We start from the raw sequence: 26,330 nt of genomic DNA, 5'->3' as shown, positions 1-26,330 counted from the left end.
GATGGGACCATCCCAGTGGTTAGTCCAGAGCTAATTTTCCCCAGTCAGCTGAAGCAGTCATCTTCTGAATACTTTACCCCAATGCCTTGGCAAATACAGGTTTTCCATCCTGGCTGGTGGGAACACAAACTCTGCCTAGTGTGAGGTTTGGAGATTGTTTCTTCTGGTTCTTTCTGGGGGTTCTTTCCCTGGCCTCAGGTAGTTTCCTGACATCCGCGTGCTAGTTGTTACTCAGCTGAAGACTTCAGGGGCCCTCTGCAGCTCTCTGGAGCTGTCTCCTTTTGCTCTTCTGCCAGTGAACTCTAGCTGCCTTGGCCTCCTCGGACTCCTAGTTCTCTCAGCTTAGAGAGGTGGCTGAGCTCCCCCTGGGTCCCATGCAGGGGCGGGGCCTGGAAACTCTTGTCTAGTTAGTAAGCTGAACAGTCATAGGACTCATCTTATTCCATCTCTTAGGGATCACTGTCCTATTTTAGCTGATATCTAATGTCTAGAAGCCTGTTGATTTTTCTGGGGTCTTTTTTTGTTGTTGTTGTTGTTATTTAATTTTTAGTATCTCTTCCTTTCTTGGCACCATGAAAATCCAGATGCTTGTTTTTGTCTCTTGTCAGACATGTTGACCAGCTTTTAAATTATTCTCTCAAAAATACAAGCTCCCATTTATTGATCATTTGTACTGTGCTAAGCACTCTACATACATTTTCCTCATTTAACGTTCACAGTGACCTTTTGCAGTTACTACCATTATGGATCCTCATTTTACAGACGCAGAAGCTGAGGCACAGAATAGTTAAGTAGCTTAGTCCCACAGCTAATATGTAATGGAACCAGGCTTTGAACTCAGGGAAGTCTTGCCTCAAGTCTATGCTCTGTACTATATTTCTGCTCAGTACCCTTGGATTTGGCTTCTTAAAACATAATTCTAGTCACATCTCTTCCCTTCTCAAAAGTCTTCAAAGGCTCTATATTACTTCCCAAGTAAAAGCTCTGTGGAATGGAACTCAAGATCTTCCACAGTAGGTCATCAGCCTACTTTGAAAGCATTATCTCATGTGTCTGAATCCTGTGCTGCTTTTAAGTTGAACTCATTGCCTTATCTGAACCCAAGTAGTGTCTCACTGCAACACTTTTACTCATGTATTTCTTTCTAATTAGAATGCCTTCACCCATGTCTCCACTTATCAAAATACTTAACACCCTTCAAGGGTCAGCTCCAAAGCTTGCTCTTCCATTGAACTTATTTGAATAAATCCTGTCACATCTGGTATATCTATCACTCATTCACCTTCTCCCTTGAACCTCCCTAGAATTCTCTGTATGTCTCTTACGGGTGTTATCACATAGTGCCTTGTATTTTGCTATTAGTATACATGTACATTTCCCCTATTACACTGAAATCTCTTTGTAAGTGGGGAACAGATCTTATTTAGCTTCTTGTCTGACTCATTGATTCATGTAGAACCTTGCATACAGGGCCTAGTACAGAGCACTGAACATCTTGTAATGATTAGATGTTCAACACATAATTAGTTGAATGACTAACTAAATAAATTTTATTCTGTCATTTGTTCTTTAATTCATTCATTCATCTTTTGAAGTAACATCCTGAAAGTAGGTTCAGCTCACATACAAAATATCCCATAGTGTTCTTTGTATGGACCATTGCTCTCACCCAGAGTATTTCTTAGCTTTTTTTTTATATTAAAGGGTGAAATGAAAGGTTAAGAGTTAGAAGTGCATTTGGTCCTTTCCTGACCCTCTCCTGACTTTTGTGTGACTTCAAGCATGTCACTTGAACCTCTCAGTGACCTCAGCTGTGAAACGGGGCTGCCTGGTGTCACAAAGGGATTGCGAAGAGCAGCAAATCACAGTCCTTGTCTAAACAGAATCACCTGCAGGGCTCTGATGCCTGCATAGAATGATGAGGGAAATTTAATTTTCCAAGTCAAATGGTCATTTGGACCCATAGTTTGAATGTCTGTGGGAGCAATTAGATGAGAGTCCTTGAAAATCTGTTACTTTTCTCTTCCTACTCAAAATATTTCTAATTTTTGTACTTGTAAATGTTCTTATTTTCTAGACTTTTTTGTCTAAAGAATATTGCAATGTCTAAGCATATTAGTGTTTACCTCTTTAGACTTCAAAGGTGGGAAAATATTTCAGATATTATAAAAAGAAAGTTGAATTTTGGGAAGAATAGAAGTATCTTGAATTTTTATTTTATATCACTGAGTTTAGAAAAAAATTTGCCTCAAAATGATACTAATGCTAGTTCAAAGATAACTATTCGATGACTGTATATGAATATGTGTTTCTAACTAGCTTTTGGTGGGCGGCGGGGGAAGAATGTAGTTAAGCAAGACGATTGCAAACAAGTAGAGCAGAAAACAAATAAAAATACTGTTAGCCATCTTGCAAACAGAACCTTTTTATACCGTTAATGTAGTCTATAAAATCTTTGAAAGAGTAGAGCTTAATAGATTCCCCAGTACTGTAAATATTCTAATTGGGAAAAATCCATGTTCCAGGAAATTTAGCCTTGTATGTAGCATGTGCTGATTATCATTCTTTGACTGCTTTGGGTTTCTGCTGCTTTTAAACTAGCATTTAAATGGACCATTTGATTAATCATTTGTATACTGACTGTAATCCTCCCAAATTTCCTTTCTGAGTTGTACATACTGTAAAAGACAGTTATGTCGCCACAGATTAAATAAGCGAATTAAAACAGAATAGCGGCTTAATTTGACCTGTGATTTTGCTCTCCTTCCCTTTAGTGGAGCGTGTGCCACTCCAGCAAATAAATGAAGTCATCCATGACAGCTTGTGATGAATTGCCGTATTTATACTGTATATTTTAATAGCCTCACACTAATTTAAATTGAGCACAGAGTAAATTATAATTCAGTCACTTGACTGCTTACATTTAACTTGACAACTCATCCTTATTTGTCCTGGAGGTGTAGTGGAGAGCAGCGGAAATGCACTCAGGTATTTCAGTTTCTCACTTAACCCTTTCTCCAGGAAGTGCTTCATGTTGAAATTCTTTCCAGTTTGAAAAATTTAGCTCTTCCTAAGGAGAAAAAAAATAATCATGAAGACTTAAGGAATTCATGCTTTCCTTGTTCTTCAGAAAAAAATATTAGTATTCGCCATGCTTTTTTTCCAATTTTTCCATTTTAGGGTAGATTTTACTTGCCCTCTCAAGTTCCCAGAAATTACATTTTCATTTTTTTTACCATTATGGAATCTCCACTATTCTGGACTATAGCAAATTCCAAGAATGATCAAGACCTATTAGGGTGCAGTGGATTGGTCCCACAAATACGGTGTTACTTGCTACATGTTAGGCCAGTGTGGCAATTTTATTTATTTTGGTGTTTATGTCTTTGGTTTTAAATTCAGTTATAGAAATCAGGCAATTCATTTCCTTCCTGTCTAGAAATAGCTTGTTATTTGTAGGATTATGTTTGTAAGGAGTACTTTAATTAAGTCCCACATCACTTAATGGGCACCACTTGAGTAAGACCCTGGGCTGGGTGCTGGATATGGGGGGAGGGGACCAGAGAAAAATGCACAAGACAGTCGTTGCCGTTGCCGTTGCCGTTCAGGGGCTTACAACCACTCTGTACTCTCTAGGCTTCTGTTTTCAGGAGATGAGGTATTAATGCTAAAGGCAGCTTGTGATAAGGAAAAAGATAAAGGATCTGATGGAGGGCTTTGGGGCTGGCTTTGTGGAGGTGGTGGTGGCATTCAAGCTGTATCTAAAGGATAGGAAAGGTTTTATGGCCAGTGACTATGGAATGGAGCAAGGAAGCACACCTCAAGTGGAGGGAACAGCATGGGGTAAAGCACAGGATATGTGTGTGGACTGGTAGAAATCATCTGGTTTTACACGTAGATTGGGTTTGTGGTAAGGAGTAGTGGGAGAAGGAGCTAGAATAACGAGTTGGAGGTAGACTGTGGAAGAATTCCTTGACTATCATGCTAGAATTTTAACTTTATTTGAGGCCATAGGAGCCCACTTAAGGTTCTCTGTGAAGAGAATATGTTCATAGCTGGTAGTTTTGGGTTAATAACAAGGTTTTGATTAGCCTTGTGGCATCATGTTGTTTCTTGATTGGGGGCCTGGAGGTGCAGTATATCTTAGTAGTCAAACGAAACACTGAATAAACGACATTTTTGAAACATTAAATAAGGGATTCTCAACCTTACTAGGGGTTACAAATTATCTGGGAAATTTTTTTAAAATGCAGAGGTGTGGGCCCAACCCTAGAGATTCTGATTCCCTTATTCTGGAGTAAGCCCTGTGCATCAGGATTTGTTAGAAGTGTCCCTATATATTTATATAAACACCTAGATATATAGGTAATTATAATGTGAGGCCAAGGTTGAGAACCACTGCTTTAAGGTAAATAATACCTTACTCCTTTTAGCAGAGTTTTTCAGGTTGAAAGAGTCCCTGTACTTGACATAGTAGGATGAATAGCTCTAATATTTTATGGCATAGAATTCAAACAACACTAGATGAATTAATTTTGTTGCTAAATTTTATACAGGAACAAAAATGTAAGTGAATATTGTGGCAAATGACTATTGATTGGGAGAAATGTTTAAATGCTTCTTGGCAGTTTTGCATTACACTTACAGTCTAGTTTTAGTGAGAGCTTTTATAAATAACCCTAAAGCAAACTCTTGATAGAAACTGCTATGCCTTTTTGTACTCATTTTACCCTCCCCCCAATGGATGTCAGGACTATAAAATCTGTGTTTTAGAGATTATCCTTTTATTTCCTTGCTCTAACAGCAGTTTGCAATTCAAAATTTATGTTTTTTCCTCCAGTATTGATTATATATATGTGTGTGTGTGTGTGTGTGTATACACACACACACACACACACACATATATTCTGCCATTGTAATACAAAATGTGGTTCAGTGTTGGATGGTGTTTAATTAGACTATCATTGGTAATCCTGAATGTTAAGTTTTTATCTAGAAATGTCTAGAGTCAGAAACTCTGCCACAAATCTTAGAAATTATCTTCCAGTTATTTTATTATCATCACTGTCTGTTTTAAGTAAAAAACAATTTCCCTTGAATTGGCTTCACAGGAAATGCTAAGTAAAATTTGAATGGTTGATGGTCTTCTTTCTTAAAAAAATAAGTGTTTGAAATAAACTAGAATTTGTTCTAGGTAAGTTTATAAATATACTATTGTACGTTTCTATGTTATGAATTTGACTCAGTGGTTGATATTTTAAGGAAAACCATAAAGCCTCAGGGCATACTGGAAAGTGCATGGTCCTTGGAATCAGGGAGGGGCCCTGACATTGCTGGGTCTCATGACTCCTCAGAACCTTGGTTTCTTCCTCTAAAAGAAGGGAATTAGGGACTTCCCTGGTGGCTCAGTGGTTAAGAATCCACCTGCCAATGCAGGGGACATGGTTTCGAGCCCTGGTCCGGGAAGATCCCACATGCCCATGTGCCACAACTACTGAGCCCACATGCTGCAACTGCTGAAGCCTGCTTGCCTAGAGCCTGTGCTCCGCAACAAGAGAAACCACCGCAATGAGAAGCGCATGCACTGCAATGAAGAGTAGCCCCCGCTCACCACAACTAGAGAGAGCCCGCGCACAGCAACGAAGACCCAACGCAGCCAAAATTAATTAATTTTTTAAAAAGAAGGGAATTAGGTGAAATCATTTCTGAGGTTCCTTCAAGCTCCAATATTTTATAACAGTTTTGGCAAAGAAAGATTACCCACCTGGAAGAATATAAAAACCTGACATATTTTTAAAACTCCTTATTTCTCTCATAACTAAAAATCTACTTAAAATGTTATTTTTACTCATTATTCTCTCTGCTTTTGCCCAGTGTCTGAATTACAAGACAATTATTTTTTTAATGGTTTCAAGGTCATTACGATCTTCCTCTTCTCAAAATAACCAATGTGACCAAAATAGGGTGTATAAATTAAGGGTGTTATAACTTAACTGACTTTTAAAGCTGTTAATACTGACCTTTGAGACCTGGCTTTTTCTTTGATCCCATCAATCACTTGTATACCACCTCCCCCAATACAAAGTGTTAGACAGATGTGGACACAGTTTGTATTACTGGAGGTTGTGGTGGGGAGGAGAGAGGTGGAATGAATAGAGGAAACACCATATTTTTTGTTTTTATATTTCATAATGAATATGACTATATTTAATTTAAAGGTGAATAAATGTGTAAATGTTGATTCCTTTATATATTTAGGTCATACTACTAGATATTACACTGGAACTTCAGAAGCAAATTATGTCTGAATTGGAAATTCTTTATAAGGTAATTTTTTTCTTGGTCATTTTTCCTTATAAAGTATGCCTGTGGTATTGGCTTGCAGGCTATTAACTACTTTTGTCTTATTTTTGTTACAGTGTGATTCATCATATATCATAGGGTTTTATGGTGCATTTTTTGTGGAAAACAGAATTTCAATATGTACAGAATTCATGGATGGTGAGTCTTCCCTTTTATAATACTTTAAAAGTGATTTTGGGAGTAGAGTGCTTTAAAACCTGGTTTTGATATAGGTATCAAGTAAAATTAAAAGTAATGAAAATATACTAATAATTACCTCGTTTATGCTCTAAAACATCTTAGTGTTAAGGGTTCCTGTTGTTAAATATTTATAGCCGAGCCATAATTTCAAGAATGTAATTTCATTTACTTTTACTGAAAATTTAAATAGATTAAATACTAGTCTAATCGGTGGTGTGATACTTGATTCTTCCAGACAATCTGTCTTCACTTGCAAAACAATTGCCCTGTTCTTTTAATGTTTCAATAGCCAAAACAGATTTTCTTTTAAAGAAATCTGTTAATGCAATGTCCTGTGTCTTAGAAAGAAATCGGAACTTAATTGCAAGATAAGAAATTGTTTTCCAACACAGCTGTTTAGCCAAGATTTGTTTAGTTTTCTTTGGACTCTAGCCCTTTCCTTTCTTCCTTTATTTTTATTCATTTCTATTTTGATAAATCTTTTTTGTTCTGAATATTTTGGCAAAATGCAAATTTCTTGGTACCCTATCAGTAAAATGATGTCATCATTGTTATTGTTTACCTATTTGAAATCAAAGCAGTCTTTAAATTTCACATATTCAATTTTTTAATGTCTAGCTCATTAAAACTCAACATTTGGGAGTTCCCTAGTGGTTCAGTGGTTAGGACTCAGTGCTTTCATTGCCGTGGCCCGGGTTCAATCCCTGGTTGGGGAACTAAGATCCTGCAAGCCGAGCGGTACGGCCAAAAAAAAAACCCTCAACATTTAAAAAATATACTTAGTTCATTTGGGGGATTCTCAGTATATTAATAATACAATTAGTTCATTCCCCACAAAACTTTGTGTTTTTTTTGGCTGTGCGTGGGCTGTCTCTAGTTGCGGTGAGCAGGGGCTACTCTTCATTGCAGTGCGTGGGCTTCTCATTGCAGTGGCTTCTCTTGTTGCGGAGCACGGGCTCTAGGCTCGTGGGCTTCAGTAGCTGTGGCACACGGGCTTAGTTGCTCCGCAGAATGTGGGATCTTCCCGGACCAGGGCTCGAACCCGTGTCCTCTGCATTGGCAGGTGGATTCTTAACCACTGCACCACCAGGGAAGCCCCCCACAAGACTTTTTAATGAGCCATCATTGACACCTTGTTACTATAATAATGTGTTCTAAATTAGTTATAGTAGATGTCAAGAATTAAAAGTCTTAAAAACATATGGGAAGTATGACAGTTAGTATTCAAGGAGACTGACTAGAAAAAATGGTTCATAGAGCCAGTACATGTCATTACTTTATGACTTTTCATCATCCTTTTTTGAATCCTCAATTTTTGTTATATTAAAAAATGTATTTATTAAGATGGTATGTTCAAATACCATAAAATTCGTCCTTCTAATGTGTACAGTTCAGTGGTTTTTAGTATATTCTCAAGGTTGTGTAACCTTCACCACTAATTCCAAAACATTTTTATCACCCTGGAAACGAATTCCCTACCCATTAGTAGTAACTCCCTATACCCTCTTCCCTCTAGTCCCTGGCAACCATTAATCTACTTTCTGTCTCTATGGATTTCCCTATTTTGGACATTTCAGATTAAGTGGAATCATACAGTATGTGGCCTTTGTGTTTGGCTTCTTTCACTTAGCATAATGTTCTCAAGGTTCACGCAGGTTGTAAAATTTATCAGTACTTCATTACTTTTCATGGCTGCATAATAGTCCATCATATAGATCACCACATTTTCTTTACTCATTCATCACTGATGGGCATTTGTGATGTTTCCATTTTTTGGCTGTTGTGAATGATGCTGCTATGTACTTCTGTGTACAAATTTTTTGTGGACATATGTTTTCACTTCTCTTGAGTATGTCAGGAGGAGTAGAATTGCTGGGTCATATGGTAGCTCTATGTTTAACACTGCCAAACTGTTCCATTCCATTTTATACCAGTTTGCATTCAGTTTGCTAAACTTGTTCCTTAAACTCTAATAGGTTTTTATAGATTCCTTAGGGTTTTCCATATAGAAGATCATGTCATTTGAAAATAGAGGTAGTGTTACATCTTCTTTTCCATTTTGTATGTCTTTTTTTCTGTTTCTTGCTAAACTACCCTGGCTAAAACTTTCAGGACAGTGGTTTTTTGGTTTTTTTTAATTTTTGAAAGAAATATTTATTTATTTTTTGGCTGCATTGGGTCTTAGTTGCAGCACCCAGGATCCTTCGTCACAGCACGTGGGCTCTTTGTTGCAGTGCACAGGCTTCTCTCTAGTTGTGGCACACAGGGTCATTAGTTGCAGCACAAGGGCTCTCTAGTCGTGGCACGCAGGCTTAATTGCCCCACGGCATGTGAGATCTTAGTTCCCTGACCAGGGATTGCACCGGTGTCCCCTGCATTGCAAGACGGATTCTTAACCACTGGACCACCAGGGAAGTCCCTCAGTACAGTGTTGAATAGAAGTAGTGAGAGCAGACATCCTTCTTTTGCTCCTTAGAAGGGAAGCTTTCAGTCTTTCACCATTAAGTATGATGTTAGCTGTGGGGTTTTGGTAGATGTCATTTATCAAGTTTGTTGAGTATTTTTATCATAAATTGGCATTAGATTTTGTCAAGTGCTTTTTTTGTCTATTAAAATGATCATGTGTTTTTTGGTCCTTTATTCCATAGTTACAGTGTATTATATTAATAGATTTTTGCATATTGAATCAGTCCTGTATAATCCTTTTTATATGTTGCTGGATTCAATTTGTTAGTATTTTGTTGAGGATTTTTACATCCATATTCTTAAGTGATATTGGTTTGTAGTTTTCTTTTCTTGTAATGTCATTGTGTGAGTTTGATATCAGGATAATTCTGTCCTCAAAGAATGAGTTGGACAGTGTTCCCTCCTCTTCTGTTTTTTGGAAGCGTTTGTGAAAGATTGATGTTAATTCTTCTTAAAACGTTTGGTATAATTCACCGGTGAAGCCATCTGGTCCTGGGGTTTTCTTTGTGAGTAGTTTTTGTGGTCAGGTGGCATTTGTTGTCTCTCATTAGGAGAAGTCCAAGCACTGCTGCCCACTGCATCTTGGTATTGGAGTTGCCAAGAAAAACAGAATACAGTCAAGCACTGGATTGAACAATGCTTCACTCACATAAAAAAAAAAAGAGACAGAGCAAGATCAGCTTTAGTAGTGGGTGTCAGTTCCCAATGGCCAACAGCAGGTCCCTCCTGGCAGTCTGTGCAGGGCAGTTGGCCTGCACATACCCATCTGTGTTGCAGCAAAAGTACCCCCCACTCTGCCCTACTCCCCTGGAGTCAGAAATACTGAAAGCTGGAGGTATGCCTAAGGTCCATTGATGCACATGCTTAATCAGGACAAAGGAGTACACACTGAGCCTAAAACAGGGAAAGATATTCCAAAGCAAGGAGATAAACCCAGCACAGGTTGTGTGGCCTCTTTATCTCTTGGTAAGCAAGTGTTCCAGCCCCAAGGCCCATTCTTATGTGGCCAAGTAGGATTAGTAAGACAGTGTGCATAAGACTGTCTTTCCCAAAAGTTTTTCAAAAACTGTGGTATAATATATAATTTACCATATTAGCCATTTTTAAGTGTGTAGTTCAGCAACATTAGTTCATTCACATTACCATGCAACCACCACCGTCCATCTCCAGAACTCTTTTCAGCTTGCAAAACTGAAACCCCATACCCATTAAGCCATAACTCTCCTTTGCCTCCTACTCCCAGCCCCTGGTAGCGAATATTCTACTTTCTGTCTGTATGAGTTGGGCTACTCTGGATACCTCAGCTAAGTGAACTTGCACAGTATTTGTCTTTTTTGGGACTGGCTTGTTTCACTTTTCATAATGTCCTCAAGATTTACCAATGTTGTAGCATATGTCAGAATTTACTTTCTGTTTAAGACAATAATATTGTGAGTAGTTTTTTAAATCACCAACCAATATCTTTATTAGTCATAGTTATAGGCTTATTCAGAATTTCTGTTTCTTCTTGAGTCAGTTTTGGTACTTTGTGGCTTTCTAGAAGTTTGTTCATTTCATCTAGATTATCTAATTTGTTGGTAAACAATTATTCCTAGTATTCCTTTGTAATCATTTTTATTTCGGTAAAGTCAGTGTAATGTTCTCTCTTTCATTCCAGATTTTATTAATTTGAGTCTTATCCCTTTTTCTCTTGGTCAGGGTAGCTAAAAGTTGGTCAGTTTCTTTGTCTTTTTCAAAAACCAACTCTTGATTTCTTTGATGTTTCTCTGTTGTTTTTCTATTGTGTTAGATCTCTGGTCTAATACTTATTAATTTCTACTACCTCTGTTTTTAGTTTGCTCCTCTTTTTCTGTATTTTTAAGCTGTGAAGTTAGGATATTGATTTGAGATCTTTCTTATTTAATGTAGGCGTTTGCAGCTATACATGTCCCTCTAAGCACCTCTTTAGCTGCACTCTAGAAGTTTTGATATGTTGTTTTTTCATTTTCATCTATCTCGAAGTGTTTTCTAATTCCCCACAAAGATAATCCCTGTGATTTCTCTTTTGACCCATTTTTATTTAGGAATGTGTCATTTTCCACATTGAATTTGTCCTTCTGTTGCTGATTTCTAATATTCCTTAGAGGTCAGAGAACATGCTTTGTATGATTTCAGTCCTTTTAAATTTATTGAGATTTGTTTTATGCCCTAAAATATTGTCTGTCCTGGAGAATGTTCCATGTGCACCTGAGAAAAATGTATTCTGCTATTGTTGGGTGGAGTATTCTTGAGATGTCTGTCAGGAGTAGGTGGTTTATGGTGTTAAGTATTTTATTTCCTTGTTAATCTTTAGTGCAAATTGTTCTATCTACTGTTGAAAGTGGGTATTGAAATGGGGTATTTTTTGGTTGTCTGTTTCTCCCTTCAGTTTTGTCAGTTTATGCATCACATATTTTGGCATTCTGTTGTTAGGTGCATGTATGTTTGTAATTGTTATATCTTCTTGATGAATTGACTGTTTTATTATTATAAAATGTGTTTCTTTGTCTCTAGTCACAGCATTTGCCTAAGAGTCTATTTTGTCTAATTTAGTATAGTCATTCCGGTTCCCTATTGATTACTGTTTGCTTGCTATGTCTTTTTCCGTTGTTTATTTTCAGCCTATTTGGGTCTTTGAATCTAAAGTGCATCACCTATGGGCAGCATAGAGTTGGATAATTTTTTTATCCAGTCTGTCAATCTTTCATTCAGTTAGAGTGTTTAATTCATTTACATTTAATGTAATTAATGACAAGCTAGAATTTATATCTGCCATTTTACTATTTGTTTTCTTTAAGTCTTCTTTTATGTTCTTGTTTGTTCATTACTGCTTTCTTTTATATTAAATAGATATTTTCTAATGTACTGTTTAAATTATCTTGTGGTTTCTTTTACTATATTTTTAAGGTGTATGTTTGGTTTCCCTAGAGATTACAGTTATCATCTTAACTTATTCAGATTAATATCAACAACTTATTTCAGATTAATATCAACTTCCTTTCAGTAGCGTACAAAAACTTTGCTCCAAACTTTATATCTCTGTGTGTGTGTGTGTGTGTGTGTATATATATATATATATATACACACACACACACACACACACAGAGAGAGAGAGAGATAGTGAGAGAGGGATTTGTATATATGTGTGTATGTATATGTGTATGTTTGGGAGGGTGTGTAATTTGCCTCTTTATTGATAGCCTGTATTTGGGAAGACATCATCCTCATACTTTAGTTCCTTACAGACAGTTTCCTTTAGTTATATGGATGTATATTAACATAGCTGATTAAAGATTTTTTCCAGTAAGTCCAACACCTGAGCTTTTTTAGGGACAGTTTCTGTTGATTGCTTTTGTTCCTGTGTATGGGTCATACCTTTTTGTTTCTTTACATGTCTCATTTTTTATTGTTGAAAACTGGACATTTTAAATTATGTAATGTGTTAACTCTAGAAATCAGATTCTCCCTCATCCCCAGGGTTTGTTTTTGTTGGATATGTTTGTTTAGTGACTTCTAAACTATTCTGTAGTGTTTCTGTCTCCAGTGTGTAGCCACTGAAGCCTCTTTCAGTTAGCTTACTGGTCAGCTAATGATTAGGCAGAGATTTCCTTAAATGCCTGGGGCTAATAAGTCTCCCAGTCTTTGCTGAAGGGTTCTGAGTGTGTTGGGGCACACCTTCAGTACTCTCCCACTCTCAGAGAGGGATAAGTCTAGTACTCTCCCACCAGTTGATAACTGTGCCTTAGTCTTTGCTTCCTGCTTGTGCTGAGCCTCATGTTCAGCCCAAGGTGACTGCTGAAAGCCTCCTCCAGGCCCTCCTGAGCATGCACATGGCCTTGTGCATGCATATATCCTAGATTCCCAAGAATATGTTGCAGCTTTTCAAAGCCTCCATTTTCTCTTTTTCCAATAAATCTATTTATTTATTTATTTATTTTTGGCTGTGTTGGGTCTTCGTTACCGCGCACTGGCTTTCTCTAGTTGTGGCGAGCGGGGACTACTCTTTGTTGCAGTGCACAGCTTCTCCTTGCGGTAGCTTCTGTTGAAGCACGGGCTCTAGGCGTGTGGGCTTCAGGAGTTGTGGCACTGAGGCTCTGTAGTTGTGGCTTGCGGTTCTAGAGAGCAGGCTCAGTCGCCGTGGCGCATAGGCTTAGTTGCTCCACGGCATGTGGGATCTTCCCAGACCAGGGCTCGAACCCGTGTCCCCTGCATTGGCAGGCAGACTCTTAACCACTGCACCACCAGGGAAGTCCCTCAAAGCCTCTATTGACTTCTCATTCCCCAGCTTTTCCTTTTAAGACTTTTGGTTAGCCTATTGTTTACCTAAACTGTTATCCGCCACCTCAATAAGTTACAGAGTTAATTGATTGCTTCTAATTGTTTTCAATAAATGCCCCTAAGGAAAAGGTTTTTTGTATAAGGTGTAAGTAAAGACAGCATTGCAAGTGGGGTCTTCCAGGGAACCCCCAAGCAGGTCAGAAGTGAAACTTTTATGAGAATGTGGATATGAAGGAGCACCAAATCAGTTCTGCCTGTGCAGTGGCTATCAGGCTGCTGGAGTTTACTGTGATGGCAGGCTGCTGGTTTTCAAGGCTGCACTGAAGCTGGAGATCAGGCAGTGGGAATAGGGCAAGTTAAAATGCCACAAAACTTGCTGTTCTTACCAAGATTCAAGCGTTGTCCTGAATAAACAATTTTGGGGTTGCTACAATCCTTTGGCTAATTTCAGGAGTTGTGAACAAGTTGATTCTGACAATTTTTGTATGTTTTTTCATTGCTTTTGTGGAGGAGAGAATTTTCAGAGGACCTTACCCTGCTGTTTTTAGTGATGTCACCTTTTAGTTACATTTTAATACTTTAAGTCCTTATCTTAAAATATTCACTTTATAACCTGTTTAACCTCTTTTTTTGAGACTCCTCACTCTCTTGACTTGAGCTGCCTGAAGCCCTTCTCCTACTGCTGTTGGCAGCTTCCCTTCACTCCACCCTAACTGGTCCCTGAACACTAAAATTTCCTACTTCTTAAGTTTTGTTCTGCCATTCCCATCTTCTCTGCTATTTCCCACATCAGCTCCTGTAAAACTTTATTACCCTCCCCCAGATTTTACCTATCTCTTTCTCATTTAGAGACAACATAGACTATCAGGTATGAGCTCTCATAATTCCTTGCTTTTCCACCTATAGCTTAGTAACAACTGCACACACCTGATCCACCTCTCACATGAAAAGCTGTTTAAGGTCAGTCCCTTTACGTGTGCATCCCCTTGGTGGAGTTTCTCCATTAACCACCCTCTCTCTTTTGGACCTTCATTCTCTCTGTAATAAACAAAATATTCCTCAAAAATACATGGACCAAAAACTATGTGCCATCCTCTATCATTCCTTCTCTCCCCTTCCTATCTCAATTAAACTTCTTGACAGCTTTGTCTCAACCCTAGTTCTGTTCTGTTAGTGTAAATTCCCATTATTTATTTTAATCTTATATTAGTTGTTTATTTCCAAGTAGTAATTGAGCACTTTCTTTCAGACACTGTTCTAAACTTGGGGGACAACAGTGAACAAGACTTAATCCCTGTTGGTATGGGGCTTAAATTCTAGAAGGGGAGACAATAAACATACAGTACACTCTCAGAGAGGGATAAGTCTAGTTAGAACCTAAAGCAGGGTAGATGATGACTAATAAGGAGAGGAGGTGCTATATTGCAGGGGTCCCCAACCTCTGGGCTATTGACCAGTGCTGGTCTGCAGCCTGTCAGGAACCGGGCCTCACAGCAGGAGGTGAGCAGCAGGCGAGCAAGCAAAGCTTCATCTGCCGCTCCCCATTGCTCACATTACTGCCTGAACCATCCCCACACCCCACCGTCCGTGGAAAAATTGTCTTCCACAAAACCGGTCCCTGGTGCCAAAAAGTTTGGGGACTGCTGCTATACAGGACGGTCAGGGATGGCTTCTTTTTTTTTTTAACTAAAAAAATTTTATTTATTTATTTATTATACAGCAGGTTCTTATTAGTTACCTATTTTATACATATTAGTGTATATATGTCATTCCCAATCTCCCAGTTCATCCCACCACCGCCACCCTCACCCCCACCCCCACTTTCCCCCCTTGGTGTCCATATCTTTGTTCTCTTCATCTGTGTCTCTATTTCTGCCTTGCAGACTAGTTCATCTGTACCGTTTTTCTAGATTCCACATATGCGTGTTAATATGCGATATTTGTTTTTCTCTTTCTGACTTACTTCACTCTGTATGACAGTCTCTAGGTCCAAGGGATGGCTTCTTTGTGGGAGTGGCATTTTAGCAGAGACTTTAATGTCAGTGAGCCAGCTCAGGGAAGGTCATGGGGAAGATCTTCAAGGCCAGAGGATCAAGTATAAATGCTCTAAGGTGGGAAGCAAGCTTGGTGTAATCAGGCCCCACAAGAAGGCCATGGTGACTTGAGAGTAGTGATGAGAGGACCTGGGGCCAGACAGGAGGCCAGAGAAATAGGCAGAAGCTAGATTGTGTAGGCCTTGTAGGTCATGGTGAGGAATTTATGTTTCAGTCTGAATTTGTTAGGATGTGTTGGAAGGTTTCAAGTAGGGGAGTGATTTGATAGGCCTTCTCATTAAGTCAAAATTAAATTCACTCAGAAATACCCAAATATAGCATCTCAGAATCTGTGTACATGTATTTGGATTACCATCATGGGAATAAGTTGTTTCCCCCAAAACCCATGTTGCAAAGAAAGAAACGGCTCTTTATTTTTTTCAACTGGAAGAGACTAAGAGAGTTTCTGAAATTTTTGCCTGTGGCTCCAGATTTCAATTTTGTTAGTATTAATAATAATCATGATCATTTTAAGGAAAATGTTGGGATGAATATGAAACTAATGTTACTTGTTCATTTACTACTTATCTGTTTATCCCACATGCAAGACACTACTTTGTGTTGTAGCCCTGTATTAGGATAAACACAGACCTTACCCCATGAGTTCTTTTTTTTTTTTTTTTTTGCGGTACGCGGGCTTCTCACTGTTGTGGAGCACAGGCTCCGGACGCGCAGGCTCAGCGGCCATGGCTCACGGGCCCAGCCGCTCTGCGGCATGTGGGATCCTCCCAGACTGGGGCACGAACCCGTTTCCCCTGCATCGGCAGGCGGACTCTCAACCACTGTGCCACCAGGGAAGCCCCCCCATGAGTTCTTTTGGCTTAATTTCATGAAGATGATAGCCCCAGTTCATCAACAGAAGTGTGTAGTTGCTTGGCAGTTGACATGGATTTTTTGCTACTCTGTTAGCACTCTTCCTCCCGGTTCCCGTGGTGGATAGTGGCATGCAAGGAAATGACTGGCTAGGGATGATCTGAGGCCAGGGAACCTGAGGAAGTGACAGGTCACAGAGAGTAAACCAGTGACCTTGGAATCATGAGGAGAAGGTTCAAAGCAACCATTCAACAGATAAACGAGTATCTATATGCCTTGAATACCAATGCCTCAGCAAAGATTAAACTGTCTCTCTGAGTATGTGTCATATAGCAATATCACATTGCAGTGAGACTAGAAAGTTCACATGTGATTCTCAAGCTATGTGATGTTATGGAGAAACCTTTTAGATCTTTGCAGTTCAAAGGTTCAGATCTTTTCTGAGTTCTGGCATCAACGGACTCATGGCTGTGACTAGAACACCCACCTCTCTGGACTCAGTTTCCCTCCTCTGTCAAATAAAGTCATTGGGCTGATCTTTAAGGTCCCTCCAGCACTAATGTTTGATGATTTGATGAGTCTAAAGATTGCCTAGGCCTATAGGATAGAAATGATAGTAAAACTCAGTAAAAATTCAACTGAAAACCTTCTGCCATTTTTAGGCTGGTAAGAGTTATTTTAATTGCATGAGAACTCATCCGGCTTAGTAGGAACTATTGATTCTAAGTGGATCTGCCACAATTTTTTTTTGCCTCTGACAGTATCTCTCTCTAATGATTATGTCAAGGACAGGATGAATCTGTGATGACACAAAGCCAGCTATGTAAAGATTTACCCATATGGATAGCTAAGGAGAGTGGGATATAACTGAGATTAAGTAGATATTTAGAAAAATCAGTGAATTACCTCAAAATGGGATTCTTTTTTGGCTTGTTCCACTAAAAATGGAGGTAATGTAATCTTTGGTTTTTTGATTTATCTCGTTGACTACTATCCGTTTAGCTAATTAAGCCCTGATTTATATCCTATGTAAAAATAAATCTTCTCTTAGCACCTCTTAGTAGTGTATGTGAATAGATTTGCACCTCCTGGTTTTGAGCCACTCAAGCTGTTCACTTCATAAGGGACTGGCCCACTAAACTCCATTAATGAGGATTCCAAATACCAACATGTAAAGCTTGATCTTCTTGAGACTGTTCATCCTTGCAACTGCCAATTCATCTGAAAGATCGATGAGAACATGAAATGTTTTTTCTACCGTGTTTTCACTTTTCTTGCATCTATAATAAAAATGCCATTTTAGTAAATAAAGATGGCTCACCTCATTGCAGAAGTGTCTTTTGTTCATTCTCTTCCGGGTAGCACCCAGAACCAAAGCATAAGGTTTACTAACACTGTGGTTTTCTAGCTTCTTTTCAGAATCTGGAAACTACAAGCCAAAGTTAATGAAAGAAGTGATCATTTTCCTGCTTTAAACAAGATAAATACAAAGCCAGTATCTTTATATATATGGAATATATATTGATGTAATATTTTTTACAGGGAAAAATAATTTTTTCTCTGTTCAGCTTTAGGAAAACTTGACATAAAAATATTTATATTTGCAAAATAGACTTAACTGCATTTGAAAAGGATAATATGCTCCATGTTAACATCTTACGAGGCATACTTATAAAGCATCCAGTGGTAAAATTGTTAAATATGAATTTTTAGCCTCTGATAGAAACAAAAATTGTTTCTCAAATATATTGGATAATTCCTTTATGGAACTGAAAGACTGTGCACCTCACCTTGACTCAAAGAAAGGTTATTACATGTGGTTAAAATAGTTCTCATATAATCATATCATTAATATGAGTAAAGTAGTGATTCTTTGCATATCTTCCTGAAATTCTTGTACTACTTGTATAAGATTAAAAATTTAACAAGCATACTCAAATTTATACTTCCAAATGAATACTGGTTCCTTTGAAATAGTTTCCTGGGAAAGTTATGCCATTATTTTAATGATGTTATTGTTGCTGCAGATGGTTTGCAGTCCCTTCTTTTGAAACTGTTTTCAGAGCAACTTAACCTAGCTGGTAAAATTCATGGCGATTTACATTTATTTACTTATTCATCTGACAGATATTTATTGAATATGTACTCTCTGTTAGTTGTGCTGATTTCTAGGTTGATGAAAATTAAAATCAAACAACATGACCCCTGCCTTTATCATGTTCACAATCTATTGATTTTGTTTTTTGGAAACCACCAAAAGCTGAATTTGGTAAAGGTGAAGGATGTTAGTGAATACCATTTTAGTGAAAAAATGTTACGACATAAGGAGGTTTTTTTAACCTCATAAAGTGGTTTTCAAAATTATATCAAAGAGAATCTCCAAAAAAGAAAAAAACCATTTTGTTCTAAGATAGTATCTTTGGAATATGTTGATTGCTTGTCATGGTACCTAATTTGAAGGGTAACATTCATTTAGATAGATGTTAACATAACTATTTTACTTCATTAGTTTTTATGTGTATTTTGAATTTCATACGTACCAGCTTTTGTTTGGTTAATATGAAAATTCTAAGATAGGGTCCTGGTTTACCTTTGAGAAAACTGTTAACACAAGCTAGATGCCTAGATATGATTGTCCTATTGACCTTTAGTTTTGCGTATGTATTTAAGTTTACATAAAGTACAGATTCTTAGCCTGTCCTTCACTACTTTCCTTCAGTTTTTACATGTGTATGATTATACACTTGAGAATAAAATGAAAGTATCTAGTTATGCTTCATCTGGAAGTATGATTATGTCATAAATATTGATAAAACTGGACTAAAAAGCTAATTTTACCCTAGACATCCAATGCATGATGTCAGTAGAGAAAAAGAAGTCTCACAATGGATCCACAGAGGAGGAGGCGCCCAGTGCACTTTTCTAGTAGTTTCATTTGTTGTAACACAACATGTTTGTTTCTACAGGGGGATCTTTGGATGTATATAGAAAAATTCCAGAGCATGTCCTTGGAAGAATTGCAGTGGCGGTGAGTATATGGCTTCAACTCTATGAAATTTGGGTGATTTAATCTCTATAGTCAAACATTATTCTCTTTATATCCTCAGGATTTTTTTTTTTTTCTTTTTCTTCAATCCATGCTGACTGCCAGGGCCTTCTTAACTCTCATCATTTTTGTCCTTTCTTCTTTTCATAGACCAACCTACAATAATAACATAGACACATGACAGTTTTCAGGCTTATGGATATTCTTTTTTTTTGGCCACGCCGTGTGGCTTGCAGGATCTTAGTTCCCTGACCAGGGATCGAACCTGGGCCCTGTCAGTGAAAGGGTCAGGTCCTAACCACTGGACTGCCAGGGAATTTCCTGCATATTCTGACCTGTTCTCGTTTCATGTATTTGCAGGGACCTTTCTACTCTTGTTAACCAGTAAAATTTCCACGTTCTTTGGAAAGAAAGCTGTTTTAGGGACATTTTGTAGTTATAGGCATATGATTAGAAAATACTTTTAAAGCCTGAATTATTAAAATAAAACCATCTATAAGAAAATAGTACTTTAGTCTTAAAGATTTTTGCAGACTTTTTATGTACTTGGTTTTTAATTTTTTCACCACGTATATCTAGAATTTATACCTTTGTGATTTCCTCTTTTCTATATTCACCAATTTAAACCGATGAACTATATCAACTAAATTAACATTACTATATAAACTCCAGATTTCAAATTCGGAATAACATAGGCTAAACAGTGTCTAAGAGAAGTCGTGGGTGGTGTAATAGTAAACAGTTGCTAAACTAAAGGCGCTCTGATAACTTAAGCAGTTTAGTGCAGAACAAAGTGGTTATACCATGTACCATTTAATTAAATGGCTGATTTTCACATTCATTATACATCAAACTGACAACACAGATCCTTTAATCCAGCTTGGACACTTATTTAGTCTTAGTTCATTGTAATTCACAGCTTTCCTTTTTTCTTTCTAATTATTAGTGAGAACTGCCCAGGGTGATGAGAACTTTCTTTCCTGATGCTATTGCTGCTAAGTAGCTTCTAATCTACATGTTTAGGTAGATGAGTATGAAATTTGACTACTTAAAGCACTATTTTAGATGAAAATAAAAATGTTTCATTTCCTCTTTTAATCTCAGGGGGGAATGAATGCTTTGTGGCTTTTGGCATTTCTTAGCTCTAAAGTTTAAAAACATGTATATTAAAGGGCAAAAAAGGAGGAATACCAGTTGAAAAAGCAAAAAGTATATGAGTTCTATACGCAGTTATCTATCAAACTTGGCTAAAATAGGAATCTGCCTTCTTCAGTAGAGAAGCTTGTTCTTCCTGGATTTCATAAATCTTGCCGCCCTCTTGTGTAGGGCAGCCACACAAGGCCATCGGTCTTTTCAATTCTACTGGAGTGGGAAGCCTGTGAAGTGAATGGAGTCAGCAAAAAAAAAAAAAAAAAAAAAAAATCCAGTGCAGGGCTTACCTAACTGAAAATATGACAGTGATTTTAGTGAAAGGCATTTGAAATAAGTGCTAGCCAAAGCATTATTTGTATTTAACCCTTACATTTTAAAACATGAGGCTGTTTTTGTTTTTTTTTTCTAAAATGTGTCCAGTTTCACCAGCTTTTATGGCGTATCAGGTCATAGTAATGAAAATTGCCTGTGGCCGGAGTAAAAAAAAAAAAATGCTTTTGATAATTTTACTCTTCATCTGCCACATTTTATAAACTCTGCTAGGGCCTAAGCTTGTATAATACTTCCAAAGTGTGTTTTTTTAATGAAATTTTAGTAGACTACAAAGTTGGTTACTCCTTTTCTTGCAGCTAACAAACACCAGTGGAAGGGTTCTACCAATCAAAATAAGACTAGCAAATTGATGGTTTGTAGGACATGATTTGTAAAGTAAATGTTCTCACAGCCTGATTGGGTTCCCAGTATCCTTGACCGTCACTCCTCTAGTGTTCTGAAGACAGCATCAACATCATTCCCTTGAGTTCCCTCAGGGAGACCAAGGAAGCACATGGGTTCTTTTGCCAAGTCAGAAGGAACAGAATCAGGAGAGAGGAGGGAAATAGGTGTATATTGAGTACTTCTTTATGAAAATCATCGATAAATGTTTTATGTACAAATATTATGTCATTTACCCTTCACAGTAACTCTATAGATGATTGTACATATTTTATACAAGTGCAAGATGAGATGTAGAAAAGTTAAACAGCTTGCCTAGAGATATCATGTAGCTAGTCAGTAATAATTAGAACCCAGGGCAGTTTGACTCCAGGCCCCATGCTCTTTCAATCTGGTTTCCTAAGAAAATGAGAAAAAAGAAGAGGAAGAAATGAAAGGGAGAATGAGGTTTAAAAGTAAAAAAGAGAAGTATGAATGAGAGAATACTGGCGTAACACATACAACTGCTTCAGATTCTTTTCATGTCTTAGAACCACATCTAGGCATCTCTTCCTCCCCCAAGTAACTTTATTTTCCAGGTTCTAATAGTCTGGCATGCTATACAGGTCCACAGATCCAACATTCATTACAGGATAGACCCCTGTCAGCCTTTATGATATGTTGTTCAAATTTTCTCTTGATGGATGTATGGCAAGAGAATATTTTCCCAGAAAAAGAAATCCATATAAACTGGTTGATTTCAGCCTTACACCTTGCTCAGTGATTTTTATTACTTTCCACTGGAATCTGGTCTCCTATAAAGAGGAATGCCTTTCTCCCTTTCCCTGCCATCTAACACATTTTATTTTTCCTCTCATTTCTGAAGCAGTGACACTGTGTACTGTATTTTGAGTGCTAATGTTGATTGAAGTTGTCCCTGAAAGGCTGTGCACTTGACATGTCAAGGAGTGAGTGACTGACAGCAGATATAAGTACTTTTAGTGTCAAGGCTTTGTCAAGTCGTTGTGAAACCTAGTTTACTGAATACCAATAATACCCTCTAGATTTTCAAGGGACAGATTTCTAGCTCCCCATGCATTTATTCTTCTTCTAAAGGAAAATGTAGTCTATTTTGATAAAGTTGGAAGAATAATATTTTCTTTTTGAATGTCCAACAAAACTTATAAATTTAGCAAGTATCATAAAATCAGTATTTGTTTTACTTTTTCTCTGCCTGATAATCTGAATATGGTGGATTGCCTTCCCCTGTGTGTTTTCTGATTATTCATTTTCTGTGGGACTAATTTTCAGTGGTGAGTTATCTTTAATGGGAGAGCTTTAAAATACGCAACTTATAAGTTGAGAACTTTAACCCTATTTCCAGAGCTCAGAGGGTGATTACTTCCAGCTAAATAAGATGATGTTGTCCTACTACTCAAAGAAAAAATTGTTTTTATTATTGATGTTATTTTTATAAGCATTTAAGGGAATATTTTTGTCCTGTTTCTTCCTTCTGTGTTATTCCTATTTTCATATTTTCTTTTTTTACTATCTTACTGTTCAGAGTACATGTGTTTTATTGTAATGCCACTTAGTCTGAATTCTGGAAGAAATCATTTGCTATAGATATGTATTCCGTTCTCTTAAAATAGAAAAATATATCACAGAATTGATTATAATGCGTTAGCAAATTTTTCAGGAGTACATTCCACTCAGTGAGAACAATTAAAATACGTTAACTTCTGCTCAGCATTAGTTGGTATGGATTTTATCTTCTTCTAGACCTTTAGTATTTGGAAATCGGGTTTTTCCCTTGGCATTTCTATTTTTATTATTGCCCTTGGTCTTTTTTGATCAACTAAAATCCTTGCATATTTAGCTCCAACCCTCTTTTCATCTTTCTCAAGGTATGTAAATTACTCGGTTACTTCTCATAATGGTAGTTTTTCTTTTTCTTATATTCCTGACTCACCTAAAAATTTCTATAATGATGGGTACTTTAAAATTCTTACAGTAAATTTTTTTTTTTCCCTGTGGTACGCGGGCCTCTCACTGTTGTGGCCTCTCCCGTTGCGGAGCACAGGCTCCAGACATGCGGGCCCAGCGGCCATGGCCCACGGGCCCAGCCGCTCCGCGGCACGTGGGATCCTCCCGGACCGGGTCACGAACCCGTGTCTCCTGCATCGGCAGGCGGACTCTCAACCACTGCGCCACCAGGGAAGCCCCCCAGTAAATTTTTAATAATAGTGGTGTGTTCATTGTATCTGATACCTAATTATGAATAGTCAACCTTGAAATTGGTAAGTTCACACTCGTGTGCATTACAGGGTCAGTGGGTGTGAATAAAGACATATGCATCTCCTTTTACAGCTATTTCTATATAAAGATTTTTAAAGCTTTTGATGATTAACTTTCCCACACAGAAGGTAGCACTTATAACCCACGTACTTAGGGTCTTGGAAACATCTTCTCTTCAGTACCTTATTCGACGAATTACTCTTAACTCAGTCTGTTAAATTAAAAAAATCTAAACTCTAACTCAGATGTTTGTATTTTCTCATTTTATTTCTTTTACTTGCCCGTTCAGTATTGTCTACATGATTCCACACATACTTGCATCAGTCAGACTGGCTTGTGAGGATCATCCTCTTGATATACTTTGTTGTTTCCTACCCTAAAATCATTTAAAATATTTGGGGGGAAACTTTTTATTTTGAAATTATTTTAACCTTCCAGAAAACTGGTGAGAGTAATACTAAGAATTCCCAAAGATGCTTCACCCAGATTTCCCAATTGTTAACAATTAACCACATTTGATTAAATATATATGTACAGATTTTTTTCCTGAAGCATTTGAGAATTATTTGCAAATATCATGACCCTTTACTCCTAATTACTCCAGGTGTGTATTTCCTAAGAACAAGGACATTCTCTTACATCATCACTGTATATGGATCAAAATTAGAAAATTAGCATTGATACATCATTATTATCTAATCAACAGTCCTTATTCAGATTTTGCCAGTTGTCCAATAATACTCTTTATAGACCAAAAGAAAAAAATTTTCTAGTCCAGCATCCAGTCTTGGATTATACGTTGCATTTAGTTGTCATGTCTGTTTAGTCTCTGTTAATCTAGAACAGTGTCTCAGTGTTTGTCTTCCTCGACATTTTTGAAGAATGCACTGCCCCAACACTCTGATCATATATTTTTACCTTGGCTTGAATGCTTTTTTCGCTTTTCTTCACATCAGTTGAATCTGTTACTCAGGGCCTGGCACTTTGGTAAAGCCTTCCTGACTGCTGTCAGGGGAAGCAGCCTTTAGTCCACCCATTGCCCTCATTAGTTAAGTTTTTTAAAAATGTCTCTCCTTGGTCATAAATGTCATGACTTTAAAAATTTTTCTTTTCATGTACAGAAGTATAGAGAATAAGTGAAAATCTTTGTTCCTTTTTCCTGTCCCTCTCCTTTCTGCCCACACCACCACTGAGAACTTCGTCAGTGGACTTCCAGGTCATATTATGTGCACACATATCCATTTCTTTCATTCATCGTACCTTATCTTCAGAACACTGTGAGCTCATTAAAGGAAGGAACCTGTAGCTTATACATTCGGTGTCCCCACAGCGCCTGACACAGAAACGGGAGGTGTTCAATAAATGCGTGTTGGTTAACAGACTTCGGAAGGAAGAAATTACGGCTGATACGATTATGTGTTTAAATGTGGAAAGTTCCTTATAAAAACCATCATTGTCCTGTTTTCTCTTTCTCAATTTAGGTCGTTAAAGGCCTTACTTATTTGTGGAGTTTAAAGATTTTACATAGAGGTATGTACTGGCTTACAAGCTCTGACTTAATTTGGGGTAAGGTGGGGAGCTCTCCCTATACCTTGATTTTTAAAGTGAATAAATGATCTAATATTTAAGCCAGGCGATATATTTGGTAGTCAGTAAGATGGCTGCTTTATAAATGTTACTTAAAAAATTTTTTCTTCCTTAACTACTCTGATTTAGATTATAAACTTGGTATTGTATTTTTGTGAATAATGTTTACCAAACATGTGTAAAACGGTGTTTTTCATAGTATTTGGAAATGACAGGATCTTATTTTTCTTAACTCTAGTTAATTGCAAAACCTTCCCTTTCTATATAATTGCAACCCTTCCTTTTATTAACATTTCAAATATCCTCATGCATTGTTGCTTAAGAGATTGCTTTACATACCTTGAAAGTGAAACTTTAAATAAGGGATTGGTAAGTGCATCAGCAATTAGTCTCCTAGTCTATTAACAGAACACATGAGAAGAATAATCGGATAACTGTTGAATGTTGCAAAAGGAACCTCCCTTTGCATTTTTTAATATTCCCCAAATGTCTGAATTCATTTGGAAGTTGGCCTAATGTTACTAACTACTGTTTAATTTTACACGTCTGCTCAGCCTAGCTTTATGCACATTTGGAGAATGCAACAACATACACAGATGTGATGAAAGGAAAGTTTTGTGTTTTTTTTTTTAAGGTATAAGGTATGAGAGAGAGAAAACAACTGATGTCTTCAATTGTAGTATCACATCTGTCACTAAGGGTTATTTTTTGTTGTGGTGGTTTTAATATCCTAGTGATTCCAAATTTGTGCTTAAATCTTCCTTCCTCTTTTGAAAAGGGTATGTAGATTTTGACAAGCAAAACTTTCAATTCAGTTCTTGAAGGTTTTTATGCTGATTAAGTGGAATCATAAACCAAGTTTTTCTTTAAAGCCAGTCCACTCTATTTCTAGAGTGTATAGTTGGTACACATGTAGATGTAGGGAGAGTGAACTGAGTGTGTATTATTCTTCCTGGGAATAAATAAGCATGTGAATACATCTGGTGGGTGAGAAAAAATGGAGCATTTTCTCCTCCAGGATTAAGAGAGAATGGTTGTTAACATAATATGACTTATATTGCTTCCCTGTACTCCCACCTCCCCAGACTCACCAACCCATAAAGTGGTTATAGCCATTTTAATAGGAATTAACACAGTGGTCAATTCTTGTCATTTTATTGATTTTTATGGACATCTGCTATCCATTTGACAAAGGAAATCAAGGAAGTCATCAATGCTCAGTAGCAAAGCCTTCATTAAAAGGACCTTGCCATGGAAATTCAAATGTTATTTTTTTTAATTTATTTATTTTTGGCTGCGTTGGGTCTTTGTTGCTGTGTATGGGCTTTCTCTAGTTGCAGTGC

General features: G+C 37.4%; 1 protein-coding gene across 2 annotated transcripts in view; it reads left to right on the top strand.

Annotated features, from left to right (window-relative positions):
• MAP2K5 (mitogen-activated protein kinase kinase 5) overlaps positions 1 to 26,330 on the top strand; it is a 263,415-nt gene that overhangs the window by 85,337 nt on the left and 151,748 nt on the right. For both annotated transcript variants that reach the window (XM_030875161.3, XM_060294075.2), the window contains exons 10-13: positions 6,259 to 6,327; positions 6,420 to 6,501; positions 19,178 to 19,239; positions 24,882 to 24,930. In XM_030875161.3, coding sequence (XP_030731021.1) covers positions 6,259 to 6,327; positions 6,420 to 6,501; positions 19,178 to 19,239; positions 24,882 to 24,930 — 262 coding nt within the window. The remainder of the gene's footprint in view (positions 1 to 6,258; positions 6,328 to 6,419; positions 6,502 to 19,177; positions 19,240 to 24,881; positions 24,931 to 26,330) is intronic.

The sequence above is a fragment of the Globicephala melas genome, chromosome 2 (genome assembly GCF_963455315.2).
Source record: "Globicephala melas chromosome 2, mGloMel1.2, whole genome shotgun sequence".
NCBI classification, from domain to species: domain Eukaryota; kingdom Metazoa; phylum Chordata; class Mammalia; order Artiodactyla; family Delphinidae; genus Globicephala; species Globicephala melas.
This window is presented reverse-complemented; position numbering and strand designations above follow the sequence as displayed.